The 19,560-nt window shown below is 43.0% G+C and overlaps 1 protein-coding gene and 1 pseudogene across 3 annotated transcripts; one reads left to right on the top strand and one right to left on the bottom strand.

Annotated features, from left to right (window-relative positions):
* Positions 1-1,605: 1,605 nt before the first annotated feature.
* Positions 1,606-9,872, top strand: LOC143477363 (multidrug and toxin extrusion protein 1-like; annotated as a pseudogene). The gene is made up of 13 exons (XR_013121550.1): positions 1,606-1,866; positions 3,343-3,406; positions 3,523-3,591; positions 7,166-7,210; positions 7,311-7,408; positions 7,584-7,681; positions 8,056-8,097; positions 8,251-8,326; positions 8,601-8,670; positions 8,821-8,953; positions 9,081-9,173; positions 9,258-9,300; positions 9,381-9,872. The product of XR_013121550.1 is annotated as a multidrug and toxin extrusion protein 1-like (transcript).
* On the bottom strand, positions 9,758-18,053 carry LOC143477853 (multidrug and toxin extrusion protein 1-like). 2 transcript variants are annotated; one of them, XM_076976705.1, is made up of 17 exons: positions 16,509-18,053; positions 15,908-16,009; positions 15,475-15,543; positions 15,006-15,154; positions 14,479-14,521; positions 14,349-14,393; positions 14,153-14,250; positions 13,968-14,065; positions 13,619-13,732; positions 13,451-13,518; positions 13,199-13,307; positions 13,020-13,095; positions 12,807-12,876; positions 12,572-12,704; positions 12,363-12,457; positions 12,165-12,272; positions 9,758-11,994 (listed from the first exon to the last, which is right to left on the bottom strand). In XM_076976705.1, exons 1-17 carry the CDS (start codon positions 16,647-16,649, stop codon positions 11,695-11,697), a joined length of 1,818 nt encoding a protein of 605 aa, XP_076832820.1. In that variant the 5' UTR covers positions 16,650-18,053; the 3' UTR covers positions 9,758-11,694. The 2 variants fall into 2 exon arrangements, with proteins under 2 accessions (XP_076832820.1, XP_076832821.1); XM_076976706.1 differs by lacking the exon at positions 15,908-16,009.
* Positions 18,054-19,560: the final 1,507 nt, after the last annotated feature.

The following is a 19,560-nucleotide window of genomic DNA, read 5'->3' as shown; positions in this document are numbered from 1 at the left end:
AAATGTGTGTTTGGGAGGGGGGCGGTTGTGGTCCCGTGCCACTGGGTATGGCACGGAGGGAGATCCTCCCTCCTGCCCGGGGTGACCAGGAGGCCCTTGGGGCTGCTCCCTAGCCCGCGTCGGGGGTGCTCTGGGCCTCGGTCTCTGGCGCTCCTGGGTTGGGTGGAGGAGTCCACCTTGTGATGAGGGACCCCGGGAGGGGTTGGCTCCCCCAGGAGGCTGGGGTGACCCCTAGCAGAAGGCAGGGGTCAGCTCTGGGAGGAGGTAGGTCCAGGAGGTGAAGAAGCCACGCCTCGGGGAGGTAACCTGCACACACACATACGCTAAGGACGACACAGGAGCCATAGCTCCTCGTCCTCACACCTGTGGGGCTCACCGGCCAAGGGCCGGTTAGGGCGCAAGGGCCCTGTGACCGACCGGGGCGTGGTTATGTGTTGTTAACGGCCCAGTCGGTCCAGGGTCCCGCCCAGGGAGGTGAGCTGACTAACGTTATGTGTTTTGTGTTTCAGCTCGTGGACTGCAGGAGGTGTGTCCCTGCCTGTCCTTGCCTTCCTGCCCCTTCGTGTTGTTGTGCAGCCGCTGTGTGCCACACACCCAGTGGAGGGGAGTGCGGCTTGGTGGGGGGGTCTGTCACGGTGAGGCGGCCCCCTACCGGTCGCCTCCGTCCACAGCGGCTGTTGTTGTTGTTGTTTTGTGATGTCGTGTACGCCCCTCAGGTGGGCGGAGCCCGTGATCCGTTCCCACCTGATGGTCGTTTGTCTGTCTATATATGTCTTGTCGTCGTACCAGTTGACCGCTGGTCATTATCTCCTTAATTTGGATGTATAGCACGGGTTTTTGGTTTGCACCTTTTCTATTAAACCCTCCTATTTCTCTGAGACTTGGCGTGATCGCTTCCTTTCAGTTGCTCACACCTGCCCGTCACACTCATCAATTGGTCTGTGTAGTAGATTGGTGGAATAATATATATATATAATATAGCATGGATTGTGCTTTGCTGAAGTGGCATTCAAAAAGTCATTCTCATTTCTGGCCATTTCTTTTCTAGAAATTTTCAAATATTAAAATAGGAAATTTCACTGCGTATAAGCAATGCCATTGATTCCTGATCTTTTGTTTGTAGGTTTGTCAGAATAAACTAATAAACTTTGCTGTAAAATAACTTCACTGTGTGTTAGGATGTACTGTTCATACTATACTTAAATATGCCTCTCACAAACGCGGGTTACTCCTGTAAACCACACGAGGTGTCATTTTTATATTAGCCAATATATCAACCTCCTTTCACCTAGTTGTAATAAATTATACTGAACTTCTTTGCTGATTCTAGAGATTGGAAAAATGACTTATTGCTCCTTTAAGATAGACTAAAACTTGGCTGTAGTACATATTTCACACTACAAGAACATAATGTAGGCTGAAACAGCTCTCATGAAGTGTGCGGGGTGTCTTTTAGACTGTTGAATACACAAGAATTCCAAACCTCCATACTTATGCATCTGCTGTGCAAATGGCTCCACCTTGTGGCCAAATGATGAAGACACAGGTTAGCGGCGTCCCAAAGCTGTACAAGTCTGCGGGTAGTAGGTTGGTAAAGCAGTTTAGAGGTTGCTTTGAGGTGAGCGGCGAGTCCACGGCTTAGAGGCGATTCATTTGCTAAGGGTAATTTTCATATCTTTCCATTCGTGTCCGCATTTAAAAAACGAAATTTACCAATGGTCCTGGTGAACAGTACAACACTCCAAAATGGCTGAAAATCCTTTATCGCTGAACAGTAACCACATATGTTTGAGACGAATTCCCAGTTTAATTCCTGCAGAATGCAGACAAGAATTTAATGAGTTATCATCTCCAGCTTTGCCCGTGGTGAGTAGGCTGTGTGAATATTTTACAATGTGAACACCACCGACGTAAAGTTACCTCTGGATATTTTATGTTTAATATGTACCAACTTGAGCTTCAGCATTTCCTTAAAAGTTGAACCTGCTTACTCAGTTTCTTGATAAAAGTCAATAGAAAAGAGAGAAATGCAACACACACTTATTAATTCTACTATTTCAATAGAAATACATAGTTGAATGCAATTACAGACAATGCACAATTCTTTGCAAAATGCTTGAATTACTATTGAAATTGATTAAAATGAATACAAAGCAAGAACTGCATTTCCTTTCAAATGCAGTCGCTTTGTATCAGCATCATTTGCAGGTGATTTAACGCTGGATGTAATGCAATTCATATGCTACTGAAATTCAAAATTTAAATATTTTGTGTGATTTAAAAATAAAGAGGGAATTGCTGAATTCAACCGAGGGGCATTAATGCCACCTAGCGACTTATATTTCGTGATTTATTTTAGGATTGCAATTAGGATTTGTTCAAACAATGTTGAAATTCAAGATGAAAATAATTAGGAAGTAGGAATTGCATTTCAGATCCAATGATTGTGCGTCAGTACTGTAATCAGGTGATACACAGATGATAGTGTTGTATGTAATTTCCTGAAATTAATTCACACTATTGAAACACAAAACTGACTAAATTGAATTGTAAAGCATGTATTACATTACATCCAAGCTCCAAGGGGTTTGCAACCATCACTTCCTCCTCAAATTCAAAGTAAATACAAAATTGATGCAAAGCAGATACTATATGATGTGCTTGAAAAATATATTGAAATCCAAATGAATAAAAACGTGAGTATATATGAACCATATTGACAATCTGGAGATCTTATTACAACCTTGTACACCCTGTCAAAGTTCAGCTTAGTGTCAGTAAGTCATGCGTTTTATTAATTCATTCAAATATTTTGTTTTTATGTTTGTGTTTACGGTGTCTTTTAAAATACTTTTACAATGATCCCCATGTTGTTAAAGTAGCACACGGGACGATTTAATTTGTGCATTGGCAAAGCTTTAAGCTATTTATTTATTTGAAATTTTAGAAAATAAGACATGTAGAAAAGATGACATGCATTCTGCCTATTTAGTTAAAAATATAAATAATTTAGGTGACTCTAATGGACTCTTTCAGGTTCCTGAAGTTCAAAGTGGATCGTAAATTTATATCTGTGCATAACGGTTAATAAACACTGCTAAGATTCTTCTTACCGGCTTAAGGGGAAACTGCATTGATCTTAACTACTGCTTTGATTTTTATGAGTGAATATTTTCTGTTCTAGTAAATCTTATTTAAATCCAAGTATGTATTTTACTTGCTGGAATGGAGACTGATATCAGAGACACTTTAAAACAATCCAGCACAGAAAATGAAGATACCAAAATAAAGATAATAAAGATATAATAAATAAAGATAGTAATAAAGACCTTTTTTTGTCAGTACTGTGTTCTGTGGACATCTGGGGAGGACAGAGCTCGATGGTGTAGTGCTGCTAGCCATAGCTGTGAGTAGAAACCATTCAGTATGTGGTGACTGACCTCCCGTGTGACACTTTGCTTCAGAGCAGCTTAGATTATCCAGTATTTATATTCATCATATCCTCTACGATCCTTCTGACAGGTCATAAACGTGACCGGGGTTGCGGTAGGTTATGGTTTGGCATCAGCCTGTGACACATTAATATCTCAGGTAGGGATCCAATTTCTCTAACTTAAACTCACACACATACTCAAACCTAAACATCATTTTTATTATTCCTGTAACGTTCTAACGTCCGAGGGATCAGAGAAAAAACACGACTGAGATGAGACCGGAGCACACTCAGGGGGCTCAGAGAGAGGAGATAAAAGACATTTTGCCTAAACGTAAACGTAGACTCGAAATTCGTTTACGAGAACGTCGAGGCATGTTGACCAAAACATTTTTTAATTCAGACGGTAACAGGACACAAGACCCAAGAAACACTCTACTGTACATGCTACTACAGGCCTGGCCCTTTCTGTCTCAGGGCTGTGATCCAGCAGTCCAGATAGCCTTTATTTTTCTATCTCCAGAACACCTGCATGCAACCATCAAGCTCCTTTGTGTAAACTTTGTGGACACTGAAGAGGAAACAACACAGTAGTAGCAACAGGTGACCCTGTTGTTGAGACTCAATGCCACCACATCACCTTGTAAATATGTTTGCACTTAAGGTTTGTGCCCATGATGCACAAATATGGTGCCGGTTCAAATTTTGTTCACAATGGAGAGACCATATCGACCAATTTCACCATGACAAATCTGGAGGCCAGTTCCCACTTGAGCAGTCAGCTCACCCAAAGCAATCAGCAGACCCCACGAGGGGACCTTGAACAGAACCCTCTCTAAAAGACAACTCATCCTTCCCTGCGGCCCATGAAAAATCCATGAGTGTGTAACATGGTCACTGGTGTGCCCCTCGTGGTATCACTCCCTGCACACTCTGACATGCTGCTGCCAAGGCTGCCAAGGCAAGGCTGCGTATTGCACCATGTTATTCTTCATTCTTGTTGCCCAAAAAGATTACCTACTGTTGTGGGATTAATTTTGCCACCCTTGAGTTTTAAGTACATTGTGTAAAATATCCCAACCACAACTGTAGTCTGTGGGAGCATTTCCTGCCCCAACTAACTTAATTAATGCCACACAAATCGGTGTTAAAAGTTTTCAAACAGCTCATTAGCTCCACGTCTCCGCTAGTGACCTCAGTCTGAGACATCACCTGTTCCGGCACGAGTCTGTCGTGAGACCACCAGTTGCTCAGTCAGCACCATAACTTCTCTTTTGAGATCTGCGTGTTGCTTACACAGCCAGAGCAAACCGGTTCGGTGTCCTTCACCCAACTTTCCAGTGCACAGTATCCTTATTGTTTCTTGGTTTTGTGCTAATAACAGAAGTGAGCATATATAAGAGAGAACCACTGGGTGCTTGGAAGTATTTGACATTCAACTCCCAACTGGTAGTGCTGGCTAAACCGATACATTAGCAAATGGATCCAGTAAGTGCCATCATCATAACTTAAGTTATGTCTTGAGTTTAGTGCTATTAATTTAAAGATTCTTAAGGAACATTGCAGCTCTTGCAACTGTCCACCTGCGTCCACCGGCCGAAGGTTACTGCTTACCTCCAAGACTTTAAATACCAAAAAACATAAAGTCAGAAATCGCAAGAGTTATAATGTATTCAGAGCTTATTTGTAGTGGCTAAGTGAAATTCAGTAACAACATCATCTCCAGGAGACTAGACAAACCTGTTGCATTAATTTCAAAGCAGGCCACTATTGCAGAAGTTTCCATTAGACCATTACACATCTGCAGCTAATTCAGAATGTTATCACTAGTATGCTAACCAGGCAGAGAGAAGCGCACCCTTATTATGGTGCTGGTATTACCAGGCAGAGAGAAGCGCACCCTTATTATGGTGCTGGTATTACCAGGCCGAGAGAAGCCCACCCTTATTATGGTGCTGGTATTACCAGGCAGGGAGAAGCTCACCCTTATTATGGTGCTGGTATTACCAGGCAGGGAGAAGCCCACCCTTATTATGGTGCTGGTATTACCAGGCAGGGAGAAGCCCACCCTTATTATGGTGCTGGTATTACCAGGCAGGGAGAAGCCCACCCTTATTATGGTGCTGGTATTACCAGGCAGGGAGAAGCCCACCCTTATTATGGTGCTGGTATTACCAGGCAGAGAGAAGCCCACCCTTATTATGGTGCTGGTATTACCAGGCCGAGAGAAGCCCACCCTTATTATGGTGCTGGTATTACCAGGCAGGGAGAAGCCCACCCTTATTATGGTGCTGGTATTACCAGGCAGAGAGAAGCGCACCCTTATTATGGTACTGGTATTACCAGGCAGGGAGAAGCCCACCCTTATTATGGTGCTGGTATTACCAGACAGGGAGAAGCCCACCCTTATTATGGTGCTGGTATTACCAGGCAGAGAGAAGCCCACCCTTATTATTGTGCTGGTATTACCAGGCCGAGAGAAGCCCACCCTTATTATGGTGCTGGTATTACCAGGCAGGGAGAAGCCCACCCTTATTATGGTGCTGGTATTACCAGGCAGGGAGAAGCCCACCCTTATTATGGTGCTGGTATTACCAGGCAGGGAGAAGCCCACCCTTATTATGGTGCTGGTATTACCAGGCAGGGAGAAGCCCACCCTTATTATGGTGCTGGTATTACCAGGCAGAGAGAAGCCCACCCTTATTATGGTGCTGGTATTACCAGGCCGAGAGAAGCCCAACCTTATTATGGTGCTGGTATTACCAGGCAGGGAGAAGCCCACCCTTATTATGGTGCTGGTATTACCAGGCAGGGAGAAGCCCACCCTTATTATGGTGCTGGTATTACCAGGCAGAGAGAAGCCCACCCTTATTATGGTGCTGGTATTACCTCAGCTCTCAAATCCTCTGCCCTCCATTTAGCCACCGGATCAATTTTAAATGTTACTACTTGTTTATAAATAATGAAACAGCTGAGGACTCAGATATATCTGGGAAACCCATTAGGTCTCTTAGAACAGGAATTGGTCCTGATAAACAGCAAAGCTTTCGGTTTCCCAGTTACCCACAGCTGGAACTAACTCCCCAAAGTCCTACGATACCCAAACCACAAGCATCTAGACTGAAAACATTTCTGTTCCTGCACAGTATATAAGATTTGTCTTTTAAAAAGTTCTTGATCAATATGAATTACTTTAAAATTCTTACCTTTTATATTTTATGTCTCTTTAATTTGATCCTTTTAGCCCTATTTATTGTGGCTTATCCTGTAAGCTCTTTATTCTTTGTACTTAATTTAATCATTTATTGGCCTCTTCCAGTACGTAAAACAATACACACATCCCTACTGAAGATGTTTTTTGTGTTTGCACATTTGCACTACTTGTGAGGAGTGTGCATATCCCCACTGTGTCCCCCACTATGGTTTCAGCTAGGTTCTCTAAAATAGCCCTGTGTGAGAGAATGGGTGGATGAGGGTGTGTGTGTTTGCACATTTGCCCTGCAATGGCGGCCTGTCTGTGGCTGGTTTCAGCCATGCACCCTCTGCTGCTGGGATATGCAATAACAGAGCATCTGTTGGTTCAAATGAACTGCTTGAATTATTTATATCAGATAATAAATTGACTGATGTGCTAAGTTGCTGTCATTTTTTCACTGCATACAGGGGCACTTGAAGGTTTCCGGTTATAAAAACAGATTCTCAGCCCATTTTAATGTTGTTGTTTTCTTTCAGGCATTATATGCATTCATTATTGAGACCACTTATCTTCAAAACCAGGTAAGAGAACGTCTTGAGAGACTCTCCTGGCTCTCAGACAGTAATGAAAATCACTGTCATTCAGAGAGGTGTAAAGAGTGAATGAAGTGTTTCCTTCTAGGGAATCATTTGGCTGCTGGTTATCACTGGAGTTATAGAAAACATCATAAATGCTTTGGCAAACTATGTTTTGGTCTTGGTTCTTGACCTTGGCATCATGTGAGTACACCGTTCTATCGAGATGACACTTTGCAAGAACGATCAGCTGGGATTAAACCCCTGGGCATAGTCCGTTTATCCCAGTACTGAATTTTTTTAAATGTGCACATCAGTGACAAAGATTACGATATGTACGACATCACCAATGTGACTGATATGACTGTTTTATCTGCAGTGGATCTGCAGCAGCCAACGTTATCTCACTGTACTCGATGGCTATTGTACTGTTTATTTACATCCTTTGTAGAGGTCTTCACAAGGACACCTGGCATGGTGAGTTCGTAAAATCACGCAAACATTTCTGTGGTAGGTGATCACATGAAATTCTTGCACCACATAAACAACCATTTCATGTTTCCTTATATCAATGAGTACTCCTCACCAACATTCTTCCCTAGTGAGATAAATATGCGACATAAACAATTTGCATATACACTTGTTTCATTTTATACATGCATCATAATGACCCAATTAGAAAGGCTAATCATGCCGACTCCCCTTATGCAAATTCTAACCTATTTTGTTAACCACAGTGACAACAGACCTTGAAAGCTACAATGTCCTAATTTGTGTAATCATATGTATGCAACTGTGGTAACTGCTATCTGTGAGATCTGTGTGAGGTCCGTGTCTCTCTCCATGTGCAGGGTGGTCCATGGACTGCCTACAGGAGTGGGACACCTTCTTGCCTGATTAGACGCTTCACACTCGTGATTGACCTTTGCTCGTTTGGCACTCGTTCTTTAAACCATGTGCTGCACTGGGGACTGAATTACAGTGCTCCGATTGTACTGTTTTTCGGAAAAAGGCCAAAAAACTCGGCTCATGAACTTGTTTCGCAGTGTTGGTCTCAGCATGCTTGGCAGTCATCATCGGCTGTTCCAAAGACGCCATTTCTTACGTCTTCACCAATGATGAGTGAGTACTCCACTCTATTGTACCTAGACAGTGTGTTGTCTTTGTCATCCATTTAAACTATATTTTTGCTTATTTGAACCAACTGTAGTAAAATCCACCGTGAACTTTGTCCATGAAACACATATTAACTTGGACATGGTGTCAGTATAATAAACTTCATGTACTGTTCATTATACTGTGGGTTTAGAATACTTTTTTAAATTTGAACAGTACCATGATCATGTAAAATCATGTAAACAAAAACATGAAACATAAATAAATGTCTTTTTCACAGACAGATTAGGCAGAGGGTTGCCACTGTCATGGTCCTCTACGCTCCCTTCCATATATTTGATGCAACAGCAGTGAGTCTCCTGCACACCTGCTCCTTACAGCACATAACACTTAACAGAGCGTGCCACACTCGTATTACTCTATACCTATAAAGTGGGAGGAGTCAGAGGTGTAAACAGGGCGTGTGCTGGATCACCCGACTGGATTTCATCCCACGCCAGGCCGCTACTGAGAGCATTGTCCGAGGCTTAGGGAAACAGAAGCTCGGGGCAATTGCAAATCTGATTGGATACTATGGTGTGGGTTTTCCTATTGGAGTATCTCTGATGTTTGCAGCCAAACTAGGGATTTTTGGTATGGAAAACATTTTCTCTCGCTCATTTTCTCTCTGTCTCATATGCTCTTTTTCTTTCATATGCCTGTCTTCCCGATGCCACGCGCTGCCCTCTGAGACGTGTTTCTCTCGTCTGCCGCGCTGTAGGTCTTTGGACGGGCCTTTTCATTTGCGTGCTCCTTCAGTCCGTCTTCTTCAGTGCTCCTGGTCAAGATGAACTGGGCGAAAGTCACAGAGGAGGTGAGAGCCACGTGCCAAACACAATCCAGCTCTTGCCCTGCGGCGTTCAGTGCCAGCGTTACTAATGCCTTGTTCTCATCGCAGGCCCAGGTCAGGGCTGGAGTACAGTCCAATGGGACAGAGGACGGTAAGAACTTCCACAGCTCCGAGATTGCTTGGTGAAGCACATAACGCGGCCGGGTGCTAACAGGAGCTCTGTGCTGGCAGACTCCGCAGAGCAACAGGGAGACGTGGAGCCCAATGAGACCTGCCAGGCCACGACATGGATGTGCTGCTGGTGCAGTCATCCAGCGAGAACCTCTGCACTGTGGGGAAGCTGCTGCCATTCAGGACGCTGGTGTTTCGCCGGGGCCTCCCCTTGGTGCTCATGCTCAGCATGCTGGCTGGAGGACTGATCTTAAACATGACTCTGACCAGATAAGAGGACTGAGAGAAGGTCACAGCGCTCGGATTAAGCTCTGGAGGACACGGACTGGAGTAATAAAACACAGAGCTGATTTCCAGATGTTTGGCTGCCCTTTTTTTTTTAACTGTTCTGGAAATTCTGTAACCCTTAAATGGTAAGCACAGTAAAAGTCAAAAACAGGTAGGTAAGATAATGTAAAGTATAATAGATTTATTAAACAAGTATGGATCAATCCAAAGTTCTCATCTACATACACTCAAGAGCGCCTTCAAACGAGAGCTAATTCCCCACTCCGAGCTCTCATCTCTTATACTCTAGTTCATAAGCACATAAGATGTTCACGAGGTGAACGTGAGGTGATTAAAGCATATGATTGGATGAACATAACATAAATCACACATGATTTGACAATTGTATATTGGCTTCTCCCCACACGACCCGTCCATGCTTGGTGATCTCATAATGGTCTGAGAGCCGACGTGGCCACTTCCATGTTGAGACTAGGAGTGTCAGGGTTGCCTCGGTTGCCACGCCTTCTACCTCCACAAGAGGCACCCGAGACAGTCCTAGACTCGCTGGGCACAATCAGCGGTGATCATTGCTGATTTGTTTTGGTCTCTCGCCGTTACGTTCTCAGCCCTTTCTCTGGTCCCTCAGTCTCTACGGTGCGTTCCAGTTGCCAAGGTGTCTTGCCACCTTGCCTTCTCTCTCTCTCTCTTCTCTGCCTTTTCACTATTACTTATTCGAGTGTTTATCTCCTGCGCCGCTTACTGGCCTCCCTCAAGTTCTCCTCCAGCTTTTTACTTCCTATCAGTTTAACTTTTATTTTGGGAAGGGTTTTGTTTTGTCGCGGCGTTTGCCTGCTGTCAGTTACTTCCCCTGGCGTCCTTAGTTTCGTTTTCACAAGTTGTATTTTTTCCGCGTTCTTGCTGTTGCCTTTGTTATTTTCCTCCTGTTCCTGGAATGTTGAGTATTCCACATTGTTTTCTGTTGGATTTTTCCTTTTTACGCGTTGTTTTCCGCGTCCTTTTAAGTTTCATTTAGCTTCTGTGTGTGTGTGTGTGTGTGTGTGTGTTTAACGTGCATGCAGATTGGTTTCTCTGTTGCAGTTTATGCTTTCTCGTGTGAGTGTTTGTTACGCTCACATTGCGTTAGTCATAAGCATTTATCCCTATTGGTTTCCAACGGCATTTGGGTTCAATTCTCACTTCATTTTCTTACGCGGTGTGTACCGGTTTGTACACCCCGTGTTACAGAGAGACCATCTGGCATCTCTAGCGAGGTCGGTTTAGGAACATCGCAGTCCCGGAACGGGCCGAGTACGTCCAGGGTAGACAATAGTTTTCTAAGGCCTTACTAAATCATACGGGACACTGTTCTGTAACAGGTTCAGTGTCCCTTCTATATGGTTAACACATTTATAAGTCACATCTCTAAACATGTGTCTAATATGATTAACGGATAGCAAACAACATAGGATAAAAGGAAATATCAAAATTTCCACCACTTAACGTATTTGTATTTGTGACTAATCTTAGTCAAGAGACGGTGTGAAGATATATGAAGGTGAAGGTATGCTTCAAGTGAATAAATTTATATTTACAACTTATTGATGCACTCTATTCCTTTGTACATTTTTAAAATTGGTTAATAAGCTACACATTTGAATTTTAAACACTGAAAATATTTACTATTAACTGGTTTCCAATATACTGGATACATCCTCATGTTTACTTGCAATGGTTTATCTAAATAGGACGACTAATAGGTGAATAAAAGATATAAGTTGATGTCCAATAGGAGATATGTTTTTTGTGTACTGTTTTAATTAGGCAATATTTTAGTGTGTTAGATTGATTGGGATAAACACTATTTACATTTAAACCTCTTGTCAATATTATTAATTTAGTTAAATCTCTTGGAATATTTGCCATCTCAGCAACAAAAAAATATGTCTACAGGTATGTATTAATCCTTATTGCAATGGGAATTTCCTTTTACTAAAGACAACACTGTTCAATTCCCACAGCATAGTAATATTCTACCATGCTGAGGCGAGTTCCTCACTGAAACACTTTAAACGTGATTTGTTGTCCACACAGTCACCAACAAGTCTCAAACAGACATCTGTAGAGTGAATGGAGAAGGAGATGTGAAGTTCTCCCAGTCCAAAGTGCTGTTGATCACAGGAACCAGCTCAGGCAGAGGCAGGAAAAGGTGGACGGCCGTCCCAGCGGCGAGGACAAGGATGGCAGCGAAAGTGGTCAGGCCTCTCCTGAGGACGAGCTGAGAGGTGGGGAGTAACACTGGTTTCTCCTCATCTGCCTGATCTCCTCTCAGCCTCTCCTGAGCCTCTGAGCTGGTCTTCTCCTCCTCCTGGACTCGATAGGTCATGGGCTGGTAGCTGGACCCATTCTGGCCACGAAAGAACATAGCTCAAAATGTTTGTGCATGGTCATTTGAGGATTTGATATAATAATTTGCAAAAATGTATAATATTTGATTAAAAATTTATTTAACTTATTTAAGTGCTAAAATGATTTTTACAGTTAGTTTTACAGGTAATTTAGACGAGAGAATGATACCTCTCCATTACTCATGGCGATGTAGAAGCTATCAGAGAGTCGATGACTGGATCGAAGCTCTGGGTGCCTCACAGAACTGTTCTTCCCCAATCCAGCACGGTCAATAGCCTTCCTCAGCAACGAATATTCAGTTTTTAATCATGAAATGAGTCCGCAAATATGAATATTAACGAGACATCGAGATCCACTCGGTCATACCTCCTCTGTCATCTTCTTCCAGTTTAATTTGAAGATGATGACGATGAAAAAAATCGCCAACAGGAAGACAGCCACCAAAAGGCCCAACCAGAACCCTGTTAACGAAGAGGAGATGTGTGTTACTACAGCACTGCTTACAATAAACTGCTCAGTGCTGTCTGTGTTTGCCCCATTCGGTTAAATAGTTTCATTCATGTAAAAGAACGAACCTGCAACATCTAGTTTGGCGGGAAAAGTGAGAGCGACACTGAGTGGAAGGCCAATGCCGTAATAACCCACCAGGTTAGCAATGGCTGCTATCTTCTGTTGACCCGTGCCCAGGACAATCCCCATACCAACACACTGAGAACATAACGTAGCATGACGGTCACAAACCACATGATTAGGTGAAACTGTGTGAAGGTCTACTGTTGAACGAACGAGAGAGTCTCACTAAGAACTCACCAAAATCCCATTAAAGAACTGAAGAGGGCAGTAGATAGTCATGAGTTCAGAAACCAACTCCACTATGCTCCTGAAAGCAGATGGTCACATGACAGAGATGTTTAAAAGCAGTGTTTGGAGGATTTTATTAAGATTAATGGTTAATGTCAACAGATTTGGATGTCAAAATGCCCCCAAAAAGGAGAACACTCTGAACAATTAAGAAAGACATACTCATCTGAGGTGAACATGAAGCCAATTACTGATTTAGTTGAGCCAAGCACAAGACCCTGAATGATGGCCAGAACAGCTGAAAGTGTTTGAGAAAAGTGTTTAAGCCCCACAGAGCTTGGAATTGATAATTGTATAACCAATGAAATATGAGGTATGTGTAAATTAAGTTGTTTTGTCACCTCCGCAGATGAGAGAAACCTTGCTAGTGAGGATGGCGCCTGCAGTGTCTCCCGCCCCTAGTGCGTTACCCACACGCACGCACGCCACGCCTTGCAGGCCCAACGGGATCTTCGATAGTGTGAAAGAAACATGCACAAATTTATTGAAAAAAATAATAATATATGTGTGTGTGTGGTATATATATATAAAAAAAATAAAAAGATGAATGATAGGTTAATGAATATGGAGAGAGATTTAAATAACTTCATTACCATGTAGTTAATATATGCCAGCATTATGACCACATGTTGAGCAGCAAGGTCTATTTCTCCCAACATTCCTGTGAGCAAAGTTGAAAATGAGCCATATTCATTCAATATACTGAAATACATTTTTAAAAGCTATTAAATGCTTAATATGCTGTGTCCGCAAAAAGGCACCTGCTAGGAATCCCCCGATCTCGTAGATCCACCATTCAAAGCATGTCATTAGTGTGCTAGGAAGGGCCAGCTTCATGTAGGCACCCCAGTCCTGCAGGGACTCAGAGGACCAGCCTGAGTGAGCGGAGAAAGTGTAACGCGGAGAAAAACAACAGCCGTCAGCCTGCACCATCACCACGCCCACCAGCCTGAACCATCACCACGCCCTTTCACGGCCACCTTACTAGCCACAGGCATTGCAATGCACTCTGGGTCAGGCAGAGTTCAACTCTGAACTCCGGTATAAGACATGGGTGGTTCTGATGCACTGCTGCAATTGAAGTACGGTGTATGAAGGGGTGACTCTCACCTCCCCATGTGTTAACGTGGAGTTTCTTAAGGCGGATGTAAGAGAACAGAGCAAAGCAGCTGAAAACTTGGGCAAAGCTGTTGGCTATTGCCGACCCACTGAAACACAACGTGCACAAACTCAAAATAAAGACCAACAGGAGTCTTTTCAGGTGCATTTAAAAGAATGAGACAAAGAACACTCACTGCACACCAAGATCCCACCAGAACAGCAGAACGTAGTTAGCTAGCACATTCATGAGATTGGCCAGCACGGACGCGTACATTTGAGGTAAAATCACACCCTAGATGGAGATGCACTTCCATCGTTAGCACAGGCATGAAACACAGTGGTTCTTATTACTGGCCAGACTGACTATTCAGGGCTATTAGTCCTACACACCTGGTTTTGCAGGTAAGACAACTGTAGCTGGTATAGAAACATGGCCTGTGGAAAAAGGAGGCAGCACACATGTGAGTGAGGACTGGGATGTGTGGTGAAATTTGGGGACAGCACAAAACACTGGCCTTACTGGGACCGCAGGTAGGTAAGCAACAACGTAGATATGTGCGATCCTGAAAGGAACAAGACCAGAGTCACTGCTTTGTCTGCAGGAAGCAGAGTTCAGCATGACCTGCCTCAGCAAGGGTTAAACACTTCAACTCGAACACAGAACTCATGCTCGACGAAAGCATCTGTTTTAAGAGATACCAAACAAGGCCATGTGAATGTTTACATTGCTATGATTAACTGAGCCAGACGTATCTTAGGGGTAAACAAGATCTAAGCAAGGAGATCAGACTTTATTTGATCAATAAAACAGATCTATTTCTAGTGAAGATTCATCTAAACATATATTTAGTATATTTATGATAAACTGAATATCCATACATATCCTTTTCAAATCAGTATTATTGGATTTAAGTGGTTGAATTTGTCAGACTTCAAATGACCACTCTGTCTGAATATTACTTACATTTGTAGAGGGGTTTAATATACAATTCATCTAAAATTTGGCATTGTTTTCTGGCAACATGTGAAGAAGTATATATTAGTTACCTGGCCACCTCGGGCTCCTGGCCCAGCAGGAGGAGGAGGGACTGGGTGTTGATGAGCAGGGCCCAGCAGGGCAGGCAGAAGAGCAGAAGGATCAGAATGCCCCTCTGCAGAATCACCCCCACCTGTAGCAGGTTCTTGCTCCCGAACGTCTGGGCACGAGGACATGGGCCAGCGGAAGTCTATTTAGCACTCTTTCACTGGTGAAAAGCCTACACGGGTCCATTTCTGTTTAGTTCAGGACTGCGTTGGGTTTTTTTTGTTGTATTATCAAATGAAGTAGGTTCAAATCAAATCCATTAAGCCACGTACCTTCACATGAACAAAGCATGCATCCTGAAGTTGCTATGAGCATTGTCTTTCACAAACAGCATTCAAGAAACATTTCAAATACTGAATTTTAAATGAGGAGTTCATGACATTCTGAATGGGGTCATTAACAGCGAGGGAACCAATTATATAATTCACATACCTGTGAAACCAATGTATCGCACGCCAAAGCTAGGCCCAATCCAGTCGCTGCGGTTGTTACATTTATTGTCTGAAAAAGAAATGAATTTAAAAGTTGAATTGAAAATCACTCATGTGAAGCGATGCAGTGACACCATTGCTGAGTTCTAATCCTCCATAGAAAATGGAAGCTGATTACTTTTAATCTTTTGTTTGTCCAATCTGTAAAAGTATTGACAAGAGCAGTAGGGTGATGTGGGGGGTAGGGGTGCGTGGGGGTTTGGGGGTAGGGGTGCGTGGGGGTTTGGGGGTAGGGGTGCGTGGGGGTTGGGGGGTAGGGGTGCGTGGGGGTTTGGGGGTAGGGGTGCGTGGGGGTTGGGGGGTTGGGGTGCGTGGGGGTTTGGGGGTAGGGGTGCGTGGGGGTTGGGGGGTTGGGGTGTGGTGGGTGGACTCACAGCAGAAGCCATTCCGTAGCCAGCTAGCACTGTGTTCCCCAAACGCCCGCAGAACATTGTGACCACAAAGAAAAGAAGGAAATTCAGGAAGCGGCACGCGAGCTGCGGACACAAACACGGCACTGTTTGGTGATCAGAGTTGAAACGGTCTTCAGGCCCCTCGGGGGAAAGAGATCAGCCACAGCACGAGGCTTCATGGGGCTTCTCCAACACACAAAAACAGCACAGTGCCAGATGTGCTCCCCCCCACCACCCCCCAAAAAATTATATTGCACAAGATTTCAAAATTGACTTTACATGTCACAAGAAATGTGATATGTGACACATATCTCCAAGAAATCTGACATGATTTGGAACAAATTTATTTTACTGCATTTAGCAGCCCAACAGTATGAAGAATATTCCACAGATCCTGAAGGACTGCATCACAAATATCACCCCATAGCCTGGTCTGTACTTTCCATAAATCAACAATCATGGCTAGCATTGTTTTATAATTAAATGAGGAATGAAAGACAAAAGTAAGAACACTTTTGTGTATGTATGTATGCATGCATGTTTGTATGTATGTATCTGTGTGTGTGTGAGAGAGAATTCTCACCAGGGGTCCCGTCATGCGTAATATGTGGTAGAGCTCCTCTCTGTACGCCCGAGGTAGGTAGTTCCTCAGGTAGTGGCAGCAGAACACCTTGATGTTGGGCTCCGTCGAAAGAGCTTCAGCTGTGGACCCAGAACCATCCATGATCTCCCCACTCTGGTCCCCCCCACTAGCCTCAGTCCGCTCTGCTGAAACTGTGCACTTTAGGAGAGCGTTTCACAACCCCTAAACACTGACTGATTAAATGAGATGCAGACAATAGTGAGCTTTGATTTGGTCCACAGCGGAAATAGGATGTTTGTAGTGGCGGAGCAATTGCTGTCTATGATGGTAGAAAGTATTTCTGAACATCAATCAGAATTTAACTAAACTCACAAACAACATTGTTACAGTGAACAACTCAAAATAATTAATGTTTAAAAACTTTGCTAACCAGAAATTTCAGACATACAGCTTCCCAAAATCAACTTCAAAAAATAAATTAAAAACAGCCAATAGCACACTTCACTATACTGTTGTTTTTTTCTAAGAAGAATCAACCTTTGCACCGGAAAAAGGTCCTCAGTGTTCAAATAGAAGAAAAGGTTGACAAAAGAAAAAAATATTAGACCAAAAAGGGGCTGAATCAGCTGCTCACTTTAGCTTACCATCTTCAATTACTCAGAAATTAAGGGTATTTCTTGAAAGCCATTTTGTACCTCTGAGTTAGGCGCCGAAAGTGACCCCAGCAAAATCAGCAGAGCTAAATATTTGGTGTTGATTAAATATTTGAGAGTAGAGAGTCAATCTGACTATTGCCTGAGTTAATACAACTCTGAATAGAGTCTCATCTCTGTGGTTTTACTCACAATGGGGAAAAACAGTGTTAAAATAAAGTGTTAAACAAGCACTCTCCTTTAAAATAACTCTGAGAACGTATCACTTATGTCTAGGATTATGATTAACTCCCATTTCCCCATTACTCATTTAGAGTGTTAAATGAGTAACCCCATAGTATGTCGTCTCTTTGTTAGCTGTGTCTCATTTCTCCTGTGTGAATCGGTAAGTTAATGCCTATTATACCACTGTTAGTTCTGACCCTACAATGTGATTGGCTGAGAGGCGATCTAGGAGTGCCAATATTACACGTTATAGCACTGTAACCGAAGCTCTCCATGTATTACTCCGCCACATACAGGTAACCTAGCAACGAAGCAGCGTTTACAAGCCAAACAGCGCAACTACAAACACGCAGCAACATTATCAAAATGAGTTACAGGGAGTTCGTTAAATCTATTGGCTTCGAAAGCATTTGTTTCGATCTGAAACTGGAGGATGAAGCTATAAATGACCAGCCTCATTCCTACAATGAGCCAAGGTTTGCCACGCTTACAAACAATGATTTGGATGAGCTGGAAATGCAGAGAAACAAAGTTAATACCGTAAAATCCATTATCAATAATTGTTGTACTTTATTTTTAATAAATACAATTTTATCAACAGTTGTTTTTGTGTATATTTACCTCTATAATATTTATTGGGTAAGGCTGTTCCAGTGTTGTGTAAGTTTAGCAGCGAGCAATTGAATGGAACTATTTTAACTGGCGGAATGTTTTTAACCAAACAGGTCGTATTTTCTCGTCCTCTTTAACTCAAAATCTTTCAATAATGGAACTGTGGTATAATCGCAATAGTACACTCGGGGTTCGTGCTATAAAGTGTAATATTGGCATTGCGGTGCTGATCTACGGCACTCGGCCTGCGGCCTAGTGCCTACGACCGCAGCACAGCAGTGCCAATATTACACGCACTCCCTCTCTGTATTATTGCGTAAATATATTGATTTATGAGTGCCAATTTAGCGACTTTTCTGACCCTCTAAAGACTTTTTGTGGTAAAAAGCGACTAGCGACAAATCTAGCGGCTTTTTGTGGTGTTATCGGAGACTTTTGGAGACTCTGAACACACTCGCTCTTCAGTTGCTGTACTCGGGGTGCTGCCGTGAGCCCCGCCCACAACACTCAGTGCAGTCTCTCACTCAGAGCAGACCCTCACCGCTCCACGTCCACACTGCAAATGAACTGCGCATGCCCAAAACTGCCGCTGACGCCCTGCCCCGTATTTACAGAGCGGGATGTAAATATAAATGTATGACGTCAATATAGGACCTAATGTTTTGAGAATCAAAAAACAGAATCCATAACCAAGAAATTACGTTTTGTAATTGAGAAAACTGTCGTTAATATTGAGAGTTTAAAAAGCTGGTTTGTACACAATATTTATGTTTTCAATAGTCTATTTTGAGTTTAATATTCTTGAAGAATCCGTTTTCGTTGCGCCTTTTCTCGTTCGCGCTTCTCTCGGTCTCGCTCTCGCCTCCAGAAGTTTCTCGCTTTTGACTTTTGGACCTGTTTTTACGGGTGGGCGGGATTTACACAGTCATTGGCTGATGGAGTTAAGCCCCGCCCACCCATGCCATTCTACACACACGATTACAATATACAACAGGGTAGTCGTAACTCCACAACAATCTACTTCAGTCTATCTACTGTGGGTTACTAAAATAGATAATCGTTAAAAATAGCTGATATGAGAAAACATAAACACACATCTTGCCTGTGTTTGCCGGTGTTGTGCCGAATTCCGACTCAAACTAAGAATTACGAGAACAGTAACACACGTGATATACCGAAGTTCACCTCCGACTACGTGACCTTGCCATATTACTGTGTTCCACGTCGTTACAGACAACCGTGCATCTTATATATCTTAATGACAACCTGACTTATTTAATTTTTAATAAAATAAAATATAAAATAGACAATTATTACCTAAATATATCTTATTATGTAGCTAGGACAAACCTAGAGTGCTCAGTGAAATAAGTTATAATCACAGTACTCCCGTTAATCGGGGTGGGTTCGGGTACTGTGATTATAACTTATTTCACTGTCATTAAGATATATAAGATGCACGGTTGTCTGTAACGACGTGGAACACAGTAATATGGCGAGGTCACGTAGTCGGAGGTGAACTTCGGTATATCACGTGTGTTACTGTTCTCGTAATTCTTAGT

Source organism: Brachyhypopomus gauderio, chromosome 16 (genome assembly GCF_052324685.1).
Source record: "Brachyhypopomus gauderio isolate BG-103 chromosome 16, BGAUD_0.2, whole genome shotgun sequence".
NCBI lineage: Eukaryota > Metazoa > Chordata > Actinopteri > Gymnotiformes > Hypopomidae > Brachyhypopomus > Brachyhypopomus gauderio.
Note: the sequence above shows the minus strand (reverse complement) of the source record. Positions and strands in the feature narration are given on the sequence as shown.